Source organism: Rhinopithecus roxellana, chromosome 15, assembly GCF_007565055.1.
Source record: "Rhinopithecus roxellana isolate Shanxi Qingling chromosome 15, ASM756505v1, whole genome shotgun sequence".
Taxonomy (NCBI): domain Eukaryota; kingdom Metazoa; phylum Chordata; class Mammalia; order Primates; family Cercopithecidae; genus Rhinopithecus; species Rhinopithecus roxellana.
Window position 1 is genome coordinate 67718473 of NC_044563.1, and position 17032 is coordinate 67735504.

At 43.1% G+C, this 17032-nt stretch overlaps 1 protein-coding gene across 2 annotated transcripts in view; it reads right to left on the bottom strand.

Annotated features, from left to right (window-relative positions):
* Positions 1-230: 230 nt before the first annotated feature.
* BARX2 (BARX homeobox 2) overlaps positions 231-17032 on the bottom strand; it is an 84658-nt gene continuing 67856 nt past the window's right edge. For both annotated transcript variants that reach the window (XM_030917266.1, XM_010356345.2), the window contains exons 3-4: positions 16063-16147; positions 231-1361 (exon numbers count right to left, since the gene is read on the bottom strand). In XM_030917266.1, the coding sequence (XP_030773126.1) occupies positions 1095-1361; positions 16063-16147 (352 nt within the window). In that variant the 3' untranslated portion in view covers positions 231-1094. The remainder of the gene's footprint in view (positions 1362-16062; positions 16148-17032) is intronic.

Sequence of the window (17032 nt, forward strand, 5' to 3'; positions counted from 1 at the left end):
AGTGGGAGAGGTGGAGGGGACAGCCCAGGTTCTCTGCCCTGTCCTCATCCCGGAGGCTTGGTTCCACTCCCACAGCTCTCAGCACTTGGACACCAATGGCCTGGTCCAATCCTTTGCTTTATAGATGAGGAAAAGGCAGTCCCCCGAGTCTGGTTCACTCTCTGGGTCTCCCTTCCCATAGGACACATTCAGGAAGGGTTAGATAACACTCCTCAGAAGAGACAAAACAATCCTTTTGAAAGATTTATTTTTAATTAAAAAATAAAAGTTATCTGAACATATCTGCATTGCACCTTCAGGGATGGCACCTCAAACCATTTATGCTGAAGGTCACAAATGTTTTTTATGAAAAATCAGACCTTGACGATGACCTTGAGCAGTAGGATAGAAATAACTCCCACAAGCTTAGCGTTCCAATAATGGAACACTAGGCATAAATGGGTAAATAAAGCAAAAAAAAAACCAAAGCTTATCAGTTCTTGGGTCTCATGACCATCTTATAATGGGTACAAAGGCACACGTGTCTTCAAACAAACTTGATTCAGAAACATTTCTAACAACTCAGAACTCCCCCCATGTTTTTGCCCACCCTCACCCCCACAAAAAAATACAACCAAAAACATTAAATTCTTCTTAAAAACTACATAAGTAAGTGCTGAGTCAGCAAGGAACCTGGGCACGCTGCCCACATGCCGCCACGTCTCTCTGCTTTGATGACTGGCTGCCCAGAGATCGGGAGGGAGAGAGCTAAGCACTCTCCACTGCATGCTGGGAGAGGGCTTGCAACACAGACCCAGCCCCAGCCCCACGGCTGTCACCCCAGCTGGGGCAGGCAACTCCTAGGTGCTCTCTCCCTTAATCAAGGGCATCCACGGCTAAAGCAGCCTTTCAGGAAGAGAAAGGCTCAAGACAAGCAAGTCTTTGTCAAATGCTTGCAATGACAAGGCCACTGGGAACTGTGGGAGGGAGGGAGATGGCTAGATCTCTTCTCCCCCAGTTTACTGGGCTGCTGGAAAGTTTTCTCTCCCTGTTCTCCCTGCCTTCCCTCTTTTCCCTTCTCCCCAGTCTCCCTCTTCCCTCAAAAGGGTTTTACTTTAGCTTAAAGGTGGGGGTTCCAAAGAGGGTATTGGCAACTCCTGGGGCGGGTCTGGTGGCTCTGCCATCTCTAAGGGGACATCATGTGCTTTCGGTTCCTGTGCTTCACAGAGCTCCTCCTGCCCCTGGGAGGGCTCCAGTCGCTCCTGACCCTGGGCCTGGCTGTTCATCTTCTCTTCCGCTTCAATCTCTTCTGACGTGGGGATGGAGTTCTTCTTGGGGCGACCTTTGGGTTTTGTGGGTGCTTCCTGTCCACCTTTAAGAACCTACGTGAGTAAAAAATTGTTATTAAATCTAAGAAATAACTCCTGCCCTCCGCCTTTCCACTCCCAGTATAACCTCACATTGCATCTAAACTATCTGTTCTGGCAGTGAAATTGCAGGATTTGGCAAAATATATTCTCAATCCATCACCTCTGGTCTATAAAGACACCTCTATTCTTTAAATGCTCAATGCACTTTTGGTCAATATTATATATTTTGGCATTTAATACAGTAATCATAAGCAGCTTCAGAATTCAACTTCAACAATAAGGCAATAAATGAAAATTAAAATGTTAATGCAATAACTATCAGGTTGACAAGCTAAAAAGACAATATTTGTAGCAAGCAGGAAAAAAACACACTGTGTGGAAGTGTGATTGTTACACCCTTTTCAACACAACCTAAGAGTTCAAATCAAAAGCCTTAAAATACGCAGAGCTCTTTGACACAGAAATTCCTTAGGCTAAATTCTAAAAAATTATCTAAGACTGAGACAAAGACTGATCTGCAAAAATACTCATCACAATATTGGTGATAACAGCAAAAGTTGGAGCGGGGGTGATATCCTAAAGGTTTGGCCATGTAAATTGGGTAGAATTACAGTAAATCCCAAAGACGGAACACGTGACAACCATTACAATTACTATATAGAAGAATGTTTAATAACATGGAAAATATTATTAATACAGTTTTGTAACAAACAGATTCTTAGCATAATCCAGTTTGGAGGCTAGACAGCCTATACACCACCTTGTCTGCAGTGATCTGTACACCACCTTGTTTGCAGGATCATGGATCATTTTTAATCTTTATGTTTTTTCTATATTTTCTAAACTTTCAACAATGATCAAACATAAGTATTTCTGTAATCAGAAAAAATGTTATAAAGCATGTAGTCTTGTAGTGTTTGAAGAAGTTGTACAGCAGAGTTTAAAAAGCATTTTGGCTTTGATAGTAGAAAAACGGGGATAAATTCCAACTCTGCCACTTATCATCTTTGTCTTTGGGAAGTCCTGTGAAGGCCCTGAGTGTCTGTTTTCTAATCTGTAAAATGGGAGTAATAATACCTTGTATTACAGGGTGACAGTGAGGGTGACCAACGGATAATGTGTGTGAAAGGACTAGAACGGCACCTGAATGGTAGGTTTCCTTTGCCCAGAATATATACACCATCCACCCACCTTCTCCTGGCTAACTTCTCCTGGAAGCCTTCCAGATCCCCCAGGTCTACGTTAAAGGTCCTCTGCCATGTGCCCTCGGAGCAGCTTCTACTGTCCCGACCAGAGCACTTTTCAGAAACTATGGTCACTGCATGTTTACCTGCTGCCCCTCTCACTCAGTCCCTGCACGTAGCAGGTGTTGGACAACTGTTACCAAATGAACTAGGCTTTCTCAACAAACCTTTCCCTGGAGTCGAGGAAAGATGTAAAGCAAGCCAAATAACTGGACCCTGAATGGCCTTGGCTGACTTCAAAGGCCTGGCACCCTTATTACCCCAATTTGTGACCCACACAAGAGTCCCAGGAGGTAGACAGGGATAAGTTTAAAAATATTTATATGAGGCCAGGCATGGTGGCTCAAGCCTGTAATCCCAGCACTTTGGGAGGCCGAGACGGGCAGATCACGAGGTCAGCAGATCGAGACCATCCTGGCTAACACAGTGAAACCCCGTCTCTACTAAAAATACAAAAAACTAGCCGGGCGAGGTGGCGGGCACCTGTAGTCCCAGCTACTCCGGAGGCTGAGGCAGGAGAATGGTGTAAACCCGGAAGGCGGAGCTTGCAGTGACCTGAGATCCGGCCACTGTACTCCAGCCTGGGCGACAGAGCCAGACTCCGTCTCAAAAATATATATATATATATATATAATATATATATGTATACACACACACATATATATTATATATATATATACACATATATATATATTTATATGAGCAAGATGGCCGAATAGGAACAGCTCCAGTCTCCAACTCCCAGCGTGAGCGACACAGAAGACCAGTGATGTCTGCATTTTCAACTGAGGTACTGGGGTCATCTCACTAGGGAGTGCCGGACAATCGGTGCTGGTCAGCTGCTGCAGCCCGACCAGCGAGAGCTAAAGCAGGGCGAGGCATCGCCTCACCTGGGAAGCACAAGGGGGAAGGGAATCCCTTTTCCTAGCCAGGGGAACTGAGACACACAACACCTGGAAAATCGGGTAACTCCCACCCCAATACTACGCTTTAAGCAAACGGGCACACCAGGAGATTATATCCCACACCTGGCTGGGAGGGTCCCACGCCCACGGAGCCTCCCTCATTGCTAACACAGCAGTCTGCAATCTAACCGCAAGGCAGCAGCGAGGCTGGGGGAGGGGCGCCTGCCATTGCTGAGGCTTAAGTAGGTAAACAAAGCTGCTGAGAAGCTCGAACTGGGTGGAGCTCACAGCAGCTCAAGGAAACCTGCCTGTCTCTGTAGACTCCACCTCTGGGGACAGGGCACAGCTAAACAACAACAAAAAAAGCAGCAGAAACCTCTGCAGATGCAAACGACTCTGTCTGACAGCTTTGAAGAGAGCAGTGGATCTCCCAACACAGAGGTTGAGATCTGAGAAGGGACAGGCTGCCTGCTCAAGTGGGTCCCTGACCCCTGAGTAGCCTAACTGGGAGACATCCCCCACTAGGGGCAGTCTGACACCCCACACCTCACAGGGTGGAGTACACCCCTGAGAGGAAGCTCCCAAAGTAAGAATCAGACAGGTACACTCGCTGTTCAGCAATATTCTATCTTCTGCAACCTCTGCTGCTGATACTCAGGCAAACAGGGTCTGGAGTGGACCTCAAGCAATCTCCAGCAGACCTACAGCTGAGGGTCCTGACTATTAGAAGGAAAACTATCAAACAGGAAGGACACCTATACCAAAACCCCATCCGTACGTCACCATCATCAAGGACCAGAGGCAGATAAAACCACAAAGATGGGGAAAAAGCAGGGCAGAAAAGCTGGAAATTCAAAAAATAAGAGCGCATCTCCCCCTGCAAAGGAGCGCAGCTCATCGCCAGCCACGGATCAAAGCTGGTCAGAGAATGACTTTGACGAGATGAGAGAAGAAGGCTTCAGTCTATCAAACTTCTCAGAGCTAAAGGAGGAATTACATACCCAGCGCAAAGAAACTAACAATCTTGAAAAAAGAGTGGAAGAATTGATAGCTAGAATAATTAATGCAGAGAAGGTCATAAACGAAATGACAGAGATGAAAACCATGACACGAGAAATACGTGACAAATGCACAAGCTTCAGTAACCGACTCGATCAACTGGAAGAAAGAGTACCAGCGATTGAGGATCAAATGAATGAAATGAAGCGAGAAGAGTAACCAAAAGAAAAAAGAAGAAAAAGAAATGAACAAAGCCTGCAAGAAGTATGGGATTATGTAAAAAGACCAAATCTATGTCTGATTGGGGTGCCTGAAAGTGAGGGGGAAAATGGAACCAAGTTGGAAAACACTCTTCAGGATATCATCCAGGAGAACTTCCCCAATCTAGTAGGGCAGGCCAGCATTCAAATTCAGGAAATACAGAGAACGCCACAAAGATACTCCTCGAGAAGAGCAACTCCAAGACACATAATTGCCAGATTCACCAAACTTGAAATGAAGGAAAAAATCTTAAGGGCAGCCAGAGAGAAAGGTCGGGTTACCCACAAAGGGAAGCCCATCAGACTAACAGCAGATCTCTCGGCAGAAACTCTACAAGCCAGAAGAGAGTGGGGGCCAATATTCAACGTTCTTAAAGAAAAGAATTTTCAACCCAGAATTTCATATCCAGCCAAACTAAGTTTCATAAGTGAAGGAGAAATAAAATCCTTTACAGATAAGCAGATGCTTAGAGATTTTGTCACCACCAGGTCTGCCTTACAAGAGACCCTGAAGGAAGCCCTAAACATGGAAAGGAACAACCGGTACCAGCCATTGCAAAAACATGCCAAAATGTAAAGACCATCGAGGCTAGGAAGAAACTGCATCAACTAACGAGCAAAATAACCAGTTAATATCATAATGGCAGGATCAAGTTCACACATAACAATATTAACCTTAAATGTCAATGGACTAAATGCTCCAATTAAAAGACACAGACTGGCAAACTGGATAAAGAGTCAAGACCCATCAGTATGCTGTATTCAGGAGACCCATCTCACATGCAGAGACATACATAGGCTCAAAATAAAGGGATGGAGGAAGATCTACCAAGCAAATGGAGAACAAAAAAAAGCAGGGGTTGCAATCCTAGTCTCTGATAAAACAGACTTTAAACCATCAAAGATCAAAAGAGACAAGGCCATTACATAATGGTAAAGGGATCAATTCAACAGGAAGAGCTAACTATCCTAAATATATATGCACCCAATACAGGAGCACCCAGATTCATAAAGCAAGTCCTTAGAGACTTACAAAGAGACTTAGATTCCCATACAATAATAATGGGAGACTTCAACACTCCACTGTCAACATTAGACAGATCAACGAGACAGAAAGTTAACAAGGATATCCAGGAATTGAACTCATCTCTGCACCAAGTGGACCTAATAGACATCTATAGAACTCTCCACCCCAAATCAACAGAATATACATTCTTCTCAGCACCACATCACACTTATTCCAAAATTGACCACATAATTGGAAGTAAAGCACTCCTCAGCAAATGTAAAAGAACAGAAATTATAACAAACTGTTTCTCAGACCACAGTGCAATCAAACTAGAACTCAGGACTAAGAAACTCAATCAAAACCGCTCAACTACATGGAAACTGAACAACCTGCTCCTGAATGACTACTGGGTACATAATGAAATGAAGGCAGAAATAAAGATGTTCTTTGAAACCAATGAGAACAAAGATACAACATACCAGAATCTCTGGGACACATTTAAAGCAGTGTGTAGAGGGAAATTTATAGCACTAAATGCCCACAAGAGAAAGCAGGAAAGATCTAAAATTGACACTCTAACATCACAATTAAAAGAACTAGAGAGGCAAGAGCAAACACATTCAAAAGCTAGCAGAAGGCAAGAAATAACTAAGATCAGAGCAGAACTGAAGGAGATAGAGACACAAAAAACCCTCCAAAAAATCAATGAATCCAGGAGTTGGTTTTTTGAAAAGGTCAACAAAATTGACAGACTGCTAGCAAGACTAATAAAGAAAAGAGAGAAGAATCAAATAGATGCAATAAAAAATGATAAAGGGGATATCACCACCAACCCCACAGAAATACAAACTACCATCAGAGAATGCTATAAACACCTCTATGCAAATAAACTAGAAAATCTAGAAGAAATGGATAATTTCCTGGACACTTACACCCTTCCAAGACTAAACCAGGAAGAAGTTGAATCCCTGAATAGACCAATAGCAGGCTCTGAAATTGAGGCAACAATTAATAGCCTACCCACCAAAAAAAGTCCAGGACCAGATGGATTCACAGCTGAATTCTACCAGAGGTACAAGGAGGAGCTGGTACCATTCCTTCTGAAACTATTCCAATCAATAGAAAAAGAGGGAATCCTCCCTAACTCATTTTATGAGGCCAACATCATCCTGATACCAAAGCCTGGCAGAGACACAACAAAAAAAGAGAATTTTAGACCAATATCCCTGATGAACATCGATGCAAAAATCCTCAATTAAATACTGGCAAACCGGATTCAGCAGCACATCAAAAAGCTTATCCACCATGATCAAGTGGGCTTCATCCCTGGGATGCAAGGCTAGTTTAACATTCACAAATCAATAAACGTAATCCAGCATATAAACAGAACCAAAGACAAGACCCACATGATTATCTCAATAGATGCAGAAAAGGCTTTTGACAAAATTCAACAGCCCTTCATGCTAAAAACGCTCAATAAATTCGGTATTGATGGAACGTACCTCAAAATAATAAGAGCTATTTATGACAAACCCACAGCCAATATCATACTGAATGGGCAAAAACTGGAAAAATTCCCTTTGAAAACTGGCACAAGACAGGGATGCCCTCTCTCACCACTCCTATTCAACATAGTGTTGGAAGTTCTGGCTAGGGCAATCAGGCAAGAGAATGAAATCAAGGGTATTCAGTTAGGAAAAGAAGAAGTCAAATTGTCCCTGTTTGCAGATGACGTGATTGTATATTTAGAAAACCCCATTGTCTCAGCCCAAAATCTCCTTAAGCTGATAAGCAACTTCAGCAAAGTCTCAGGATACAAAATTAATGTGCAAAAATCACAAGCATTCTTATACACCAGTAACAGACAAACAGAGAGCCAAATCATGAATGAACTTCCATTCACAATTGCTTCAAAGAGAATAAAATACCTAGGAATCCAACTTACAAGGGATGTAAAGGACCTCTTCAAGGAGAACTACAAACCACTGCTCAGTGAAATCAAAGAGGACACAAACAAATGGAAGAACATACCATGCTCATGGAGAGGAAGAATCAATATCGTGAAAATGGCCATACTGCCCAAGGTTATTTATAGATTCAATGCCATCCCCATCAAGCTACCAATGACTTTCTTCACAGAATTGGAAAAAACTGCTTTAAAAGTTCACATGGAACCAAAAAAGAGCCCGCATTGCGAAGACAATCCTAAGTCAAAAGAACAAAGCTGGAGGCATCACACTACCTGACTTCAAACTATACTAAAAGGCTACAGTAACCAAAACAGCATGGTACTGGTACCAAAACAGAGATATAGACCAATGGAACAGAACAGAGTCCTCAGAAATAATACCACACATCTACAGCCATCTGATCTTTGACAAACCTGAGAGAAACAAGAAATGGGGAAAGGATTCCCTATTTAATAAATGGTGCTGGGAAAATTGGCTAGCCATAAGTAGATAGCTGAAACTGGATCCTTTCCTTACTCCTTATACGAAGATTAATTGAAGATGGATTAGAGACTTAAATGTTAGACCTAATACCATAAAAACCCTAGAAGAAAACCTAGGTAGTACCATTCAGGACATAGGCATGGGCAAGGACTTCATGTGTAAAACACCAAAAGCAACGGCAGCAAAAGCCAAAATTGACAAATGGGATCTAATTAAACTAAAGAGCTTCTGCACAGCAAAAGAAACTACCATCAGAGTGAACAGGCAACCTACAGAATGGGAGAAAATTTTTGCAATCTACTCATCTGACAAAGGGCTAATATCCAGAATCTACAAAGAACTCAAACAAATATACAAGAAAAAAACAACCCCATTAAAAAGTGGGCAAAGGATATGAACAGACATCTCTCAAAAGAAGACATTCATACAGCCAACAGACACATGAAAAAATGCTCATCATCACTCGCCATCAGAGAAATGCAAATCAAAACCACAGTGAGATACCATCTCATACCAGTTAGAATGGCAATCATTAAAAAGTCAGGAAACAACAGGTGCTGGAGAGGATGTGGAGAAATAGGAACACTTTTACACTGTTGGTGGGATTGTAAACTAGTTCAACCATTATGGAAAACAGTATGGCAATTCCTCAAGGATCTAGAACTAGATGTACCATATGACCCAGCCATCCCACTACTGGGTATATACCCAAAGGATTATAAATCATGCTGCTATAAAGACACATGCACATGTATGTTTATTGCGGCACTATTCACAAGAGCAAAGACTTGGAATCAACCCAAATGTCCATCTGTGACAGACTGGATTAAGAAAATGTGGCACATATACACATGGAATACTATGCAGCCATAAAAAAGGATGAGTTTGCGTCCTTTGTAGGGACATGGATGCAGCTGGAAACCATCATTCTTAGCAAACTACCACAAGAACAGAAAACCAAACACCGCATGTTCTCACTCATAGGTGGGAACTGAACAATGAGATCACTTGGACTTGGGAAGGGGAACATCACACACTGGGGTGTATCATGGGGAGCGGGGAGTGGGGAGGGATTGCATTGGGAGTTATACATGATATAAATGATGAATTGATGGGTGCTGACGAGTTGATGGGTGCAGCACACCAACATGGCACAAGTATACATATGTAACAAACCTGCACGTTATGCACATGTACCCTAGAACTTAAAGTATAATAAAAAAAAAATTTATATTTTACTTTGGAATGTAACAGACAGTCCTTCCTCCATTGGCTTGGTATAGTCCTTGATTTTCTGGGCAGCTAGTGAGAAGGGCTTCAAGAGAACCTGGATTAGCACAGATGATTAGGGGTGGGAGATATTTTTGCTATTTATAAACCTAGCTTAATCTTATCTTCTATATTTGTATATAAGCTCCTTGAAGACAAACCCTGCTTCTCTCCATTACTCCATGCTCCAAGAATCAAACTTCCCGCTAACTTCTATGCAGTCCCTAAATATTTATTGACTGCTCCTCTTTCCTTCAAGAGCAGCAGAGGACCTCCAGGTGCTGAATTTTAAGGATGAAACCATAACTTATTTTTTATACAGCTTTGAGATATAATTCACATACCAAATCCATTTAAAGCGCACTATTCAGTGATTTTTAGGATGGTCACAGAATTGTACAACTATCACCACAATGCAATTTTCAAACACTTCTATCACCCCAAAAAGAAACCCCATAGTATTAGTGGTCAGTCCCTATTTTCCCCCAACCCTAACCGATCTGCTCACAGCCCTAGGCAACCGCTAGTCTGCTTTCTGTCTCTACAGATGTGACTATTTTTGGACATTTTATATAAACAGAATCATACAGTATGTGCACTTTTGTGACTGGCTTCTTTCATTTAGCATAATTTTCTCAATGTTCATCCATGTTGTAGCATTTGTCACTAAATAATATTCCATTTTATGGATATACTATATTTTGTTCATTCACTCATCAATTGATGGACAGGTGGGTTGCTTGCTACTGTGAATGAAGCTGCTAGGAACGTGGGAAAGAAGTGAAATTGAATTGCTGGATCTTTCGGCAACTCTATGCTTCACACTTTAAGGACTGTTTTCCAAAGCAGTTGCACTATTTTACGTTCCAGCCAGCTGCATATGAGGGTTCCAGTTCGCCACATCCTCACCAACACTTGTTGATGTCTGTTTGACCATGGTCATCCCAGAGGGTGGGAAGTGGTATCTCACTGTGGTTCTGCTTTGCATTTCCCTGATGACTAATGAAGTTTAGCATCTTTTCATCGTGCTTATTGGCTAGCTGTATATCTTCATTGAAGAAATGTCTATTCAAATCTTTTGCCCATTTCTAAATTTGGTTGTCTTTTTATTATTGAGTTGTAAGAGTTCTTTAAATATTCTGGATACATGTCCCTTATCAGATGTAAGCTTCTCCCATTCTGTGGGCTGTCTTCTCATTTTTCTAATGATGTCCTTCACAGCACAAAATTTTTAAATTTCAATGAAACCCAATTTATGTTTGCTTCTGTTGCTTGTGCTTTTGCTGTCATAACGAAGAACACTTTGTCTAATCCAAGGTCATGAATACTCACTCTTATTCTAAGTTTCATAGTTTTCACTCTTACCATTTAGATGATGATTCATTTTGCATTAATTTTTGTGTATAAAGTGAGAAAACCAAGAAGTTCTCAGTAAACACCTCCTTTTAGCTAAAAATCTGCTCAGCCACTGTCCTTTCCACATGAACAGCTAACACACAGATATTAAGGGGATCTTTAACGAGGTAGAGATGCTGACGGAAACCACCCTTGGGGAGAAGACGTTCCCTGTATTTCTTTTCACGGAAGTGCATTATCTGATTTTGATTTCAGTCTGAGTGCAGGCTTTTGAAAGCACCCAATTGTGCCAAGATGGAATTTACATGTTGAAAGCAGATCCACTCAGTATGAAAGAGGTTATACAAAAGTAAGCTGCCCCATGTAGTAATCAAACTAGAAAAGGGCAGGTCTATGGAAGCCACCTAATTGGCAAAAGAAAGTCCAGCCCAGCAATTAGAGAACACCACCCACACGGTTTGGACGGACCCCACCTGGCTGTTTTCCTACTGCAGGAAAAAAAAAAAAAAAAATCCCCAAAACAATTAGACCATTTTCTAAATGGAATAAAACATTCCAGCACAAGCAATAACTAGGAGATAACTACCCTCTTGGCTGCTCTCTGCACTCAACCTCTGGCCCCTTGCCTTCCAGCGCACCTGAGACATGCAATTATCTCAGAACCACTCTCCATCAGGAGCTGCCCGTTCACATGCACCCTGTGGCCCTCCTCCCAGGAGCCCTCTCCCCATTTATTCTTAGAGCCAGTTTAGTCCCGTTGGTCCAGAGAAGCCATGTCTAAGAGGCCGCATGCCTCCTTCTGCCTCTCAGAAGAACACCTAGCACACCATCCACTTTTATTAGCCGTGCCTGGTGACAGCCCTCCAAACTCTGAAACGAGGTATTCAGATGTTCTGTTGCTGAGGGTGTTAAGACCGGGCCTTTTGCTTCCCTCCAAGCAGCCTGAGTAGGGTGCAGGGAATGTCAGTGCAGGAAGGAACTCTCTCCTTCCCTCTACTTTGCAGATAGGAAACTGAGCTGACAGAGTTTGTCAGTATCAAAGAGCAAGCCAAGGGCAGAGCTGGGATTTGAACACAAACCTCCTGACCATTTGAATCTAACAGTCTTAGCAGTACTGCATTCAGCATAACGTGCAAGGGATATGTAAAATGGGCCACTGTTCTATGTCTGGTATTTATTTGCAATTACCCAACCTCCCAGCAGACTCCAGGCAGTAGACTTAGTAGTGGGGGCGAACTTTCCTCCTTCTTCTCTGTCTCTCTCTGCAACTTCACAGGGCAGCAAGGGCCACATAACTGACGACTGTTTCCATGAAGCTGAGAAACAAGTTTGGATTCCCCAGCATGAATCTCCTCCCAGACACTGCTGCTCACAGTAGCTGACGTTCTCAGCCTGAAGATGTGATGTTCCACTGGACCTCAAGCAGGGCCCCAAATGCCAAGGCGCTGACTTGGAGATGACTGGGAAGCAGGGACTGAGAAAGGAGAAACACTCAGGGCTGCGTGGAGACCCTGAGACTCACAGAATTTGGCTTATGTAGCCTGGCCTCCAAATATTTGGATTCTCTGAAGACATGGATTTTGTGAATAGGTAATGAAAATACTAATAATGATAACAATAATGGCAAAAGTGTCTCTTGGCTGTATCCTATATGGCAGGTCCTATTTACGTGTTTCACAGAGATTAGCTCAGTTAATAATACAACCCTACAAGGTACGTGTTAGGCCTTTTACTGCAGAGGAAACAGGCACACAGAGGTTAAGTAACCTGCCCAAGATCACACAGAGAGCGACTGGTAACAATTCATGGAGTTGTTAACTACCTGGGGACTATTCACGAGAAAGATAACGACCATGCATAGTGTGGGGCCCACCTGACTCTGTGACTAGGAGAGAAAGGAGGTGTCTGTTTGGGTGCTCTCACGGAACAGAATTGCATTTTAGAGCTCAAAGACACCACCGAATAATGAGGCTCTTTCAGCCTATTGCAAAACACTGTGGGTCCTGCTGGAACTAAAGCCAACAGACATGGAATAGAGGGTGCACATCCCATCTTAAGGTGCAAGATTAAATTGACCCAACCCGCTATAGGTTACCAGTGCTGACTGGTCAGAACTCGTCAGAGATGCTATCTTGGTTCTGGCAAGGTTACCCTTGGCAGCTGTGTGAATAAGTCTGAGAATCAACTGCTAATCTTTTTCCAGTTCCAATTAGGTTACTAGCCTTGAGACATCTTTATTACCCAATTATTTTTTTCTTTTCCTCCCCAGGACCTAAAGAGATAGCCTTGAAAGAGTTTTACTGGGAAACTAGATGAAGTAATCAGGATCACACCACAGCCTTGCTATTCCACTCTCTGCGCTGATCCTATAAATCTCCCTGCCGCTGCCCTGACCACTCCGTGTAATAATAATGCCAGTTTGCAGGTCTGTCTCCCGCACTTGACTGAGTACCTTTTGACAATTTTATTTTCTAGTGGACAGGCTCATGTCTTACCTTTCCATCTCCAGGGCCTGATGAATGTTAAATGTTCAATGAATTAACCCAAAAGTGAACTGACAGTTTGGGCCTCTTGGCTCCTAAAGGGACCTGAAGGTGACTGGCTTGCAGAATGTTCTCTGAGGTTAGATCTGCTAAGTTACTTCCATTTTGGTTTACACGACATTGATACCCATTAATAACTGGCCTACAATCATGCCAGCAACACTGTTGCTGGTGAAAAACAAGTGACATCACAGGCGAAGGCACACGCATTGTCCCACAGGCACTGGGCGGTGCTGGCAGAGGAGGCTGACTGTCAATTCCTTAATCATCCGACTCATGAAAAGATTGCTGATAACCAATTTAAACAATGCCTCTGCTACTCAGGAGGCATTGATTTCAAGGCTGATGATTGACGAGGAAGAAGGTGGGTGGTGGATCTTGCACAGAAAGCAGTGAAGGGACTTGCCCAAAATCAACCAGGGAAGGGCAAGCTTGGGAACATGGCCTGGTGCTTCTCACTCCCAAGTCTAGTTCTTTAGAAACTAATCCCCTAAAAGGTGTCCATGTGTACTTAGCACTGTAGAGTGTTTGCAAGACTATCTCTTTAACCGAATCCACTCTTCCTTCAATTTCTTGTTTTTATTTTATTTTATTTTTATGACTTATTTATTTATTTTTGAGATGGAGTCTCGCTCGGTCACCCAGACTGGAGTGCAATGGTGTGATCTCGACTCACTGCAACCTCCACCTCCTGGATTCAAGTGATTCTCTGGCCTCAGCTTTCCGAGTGGCTGGGATTACAGGCGCCCGCCACCACGCCCAGCTAATTTTGTATTTTTAGTAGAGGCGGGATTTCACCATGTTTGCCAGGCTGGTTTCAAACTCCTGTCCTCATGTGATCCACCCACCTCAGCCTCCCAAAGTGATGGGATTACAGGCGTGAGCCACCGTGCCCGGCCGCTTCCTTCAATTTCAACTTCTCCCGGCAACTTTCTCCACTACCTCTCTTCTGAACTCTGAGAGGCTTATAAATCCACATTAACCAGCATTTAATTATAACATGCTCGGCAGCTACCTCCTGGGCCTTGTTTCTCTGACTAGATCATAAATTCCATGAAAGCAAGGGTGATATTTTATTTTATTATTTCTTATAGTGCCTAGGACAAGGAATGGCTCACAAGAGACACAAAATACATATGTGCTGACTCATGCAATATCCATGTGTTTGAACACGTAACTGGCATCTCTGTCTTAATTGGTGAGCACTTCATGAGCCAAGTTGCCTCCATTTGAAAACCCTTTCATTTCAGGGTCAAGTCCCCCAGAGGAAATTACAAGATTTGCCCAGGAAATTCTTTTATGGGAATATAATAATTGCTGCTTGTTAACTTTTTTCCTAATTTTTCCCATTGATATTCATTTGCAATTTACTTATTTTGTTTTTTTCCCCCTCCTTGTTAGCAGAAAATAGCAAGGAATAGCAAGAACTAAAAGGTTAAGAAAGAACAGTATGGGACAAAACCACAGCACTGAGAAAACATCTGTCCGCTGACCTTTTCTTTTTTTTCCCCTGAAAACTGGGGTCGGGAGAACACCTTAGTTACTTGATTATTGTGAAAAACATCATATTTCAGTCCTGAAACACCAAGAAATAGGGCTTGTGACCAGATGGGTTAGCAAATTAGAATGTCATCATGAAGGCATGGAATGGACGAGAGGAGAAAGAGCCACTAAGATTTGGTGAGGGGTAAGAAGCCCACGGCAGGTGACATGGTGGCACCTGGGCTCCAGAGAATACCAGCGCTTCTTCCCTTATCGCCACCCCTTCTCTTTTTCTTTTGCTCTGGGTTTTGACCTTTCTCAATGGTTTACAAAGCTGAGAAAGGCAACACTCGACTACTTTGGAAAATTTTGATTTAATAGTGCTTTTCTTAAATGAAAAGAATAAATGATAATGAAATTGAGTTCCTGAAAATGTAGGGATGTATATATTCTAATACTTAAAAATCAAAGATGGAAACATTCATTAGCTAGGCACTAGAGCAGGATGATGGAAACTGTGGTCATGATACCAGGCACTTCAGAATAACCAGAGGGCTTGTTCACATGCACATTCCCAGCCCTGGCCCAGACCTCTGGGGCCAGAATCCTGAGAGAGAGCCTAGAGTTCTGCATTTAACTTGCTACCCAGGGGACTCTGATGCCCACCAAAGTTTGAGGATCACTGCGTTAGAGGATGCACAGCCAAAAGAACAGATGCACCCTCTACGTCAATATAAACAAAGAATACTGACTTCTATTTTTAGCTCTTGGTGGGAGGAATAAGGGAGTTATTTGAAAAGGCTAGCAGGTAGGGTTAAAACTAGCAAGTTAGGAGAAATACCTAATGTAGATGACGGGTTGATGGGTGCAGCAAACCACCATGGCATATGTATACCTATGTAACAGAACTGCACGTTCTGCACATGTACCCTAGAACTTAAAAGTATAATAAAAAAACAAAAAACAAAAACTAGCAAGTTAAAAGCCTGTAAGCTTTTTTTCCCTTTGATTTTTAACGAAACAGAAAAAGAAATCCAGGTCAAGAGGAATAGCTTGACCTACAGATCCAACAGCTTCCCTGCAAGCCAGCAGCATAGAAGGCCTTCCAATCTCTGCAGCCCAAACTGCCACATGGTCCAGCCAACAGCCCTGGAGTAAAAGTCCTCTTCCATCAGGATGGGATCATTTCTTACCATTTTCTTCCATTTCATCCTGCGATTCTGATACCAGGTCTTCACCTGCAGCTGAGTGAGTCCCAGAGACTGGGCCAAGTCCAACCTAGAAGGCACAAGATACAAAGGAAGGGTGAGCAGGATGGGGAGGAGCGGGAGAGATGGGATCCTGCTGACAGGCTCCAGCACTGGCTCTCAAGGCTCTGACCTCCCTCATTAAACGAGGTCTTCCCCAAAGCGCTTTTCTTTCCTTCCAAGAATCCAACAGAGGAAACTCTGGGAAGCTGAGAAACTAAGAAATAGATGACCATGGGTGAGGACACCTGGGCCAGTCCCCATTCTGAAACATTCATGGTCTGCAAGGGACCTGAGAAGGATGCCTGGGCCTTCATCACACAGTCCTTTTCCTGGCTTGACAAGATTATTCATTCTGACCCTCTGGCCCAACATCCAAACTGGAAACAAAAGGCAAAGCCGGATGTTGCTGATGGGAATCCACTCATCACTCCAGACCCAGCCCCGGTCCCACCTCCGGCAGGTGAGTCTCCTGGCTCCCACAGCTGATCTCTGCACCCTCCCACAGGCCAGCAGTCACGCAGATGGTGCCACGGTTCCCACTGTTCTCTAATCACTCCCACCGTGTTATTTTTGCCCCCCTAACTCAGCAGTCAGAGCAGCTTATGTCTTCTACTTCTTTTCTGCCCATGAAAGTGCCCATCACACTGCTAAATCCAGAACCGGTGCTCAAAAAATATTTCTTGATGGATTGATTCAATCGCTGTAGCTGCCCTAAATTGTTATAACAATTAAAATGTTATAAATATCATAAAGATTCCAAAACAAACATTAAATCCACAGCCCTTCCTGTTTTCCATTCTACTGCTAATCATGACTGTGTACTTCTCTGTAGTCTTCTGTGAAGTCCTAAAAGTCAAATCCATTTCTGGGGCTAAGTCTAACAACACAGCCACCATTTCCTGAGCACCACGGC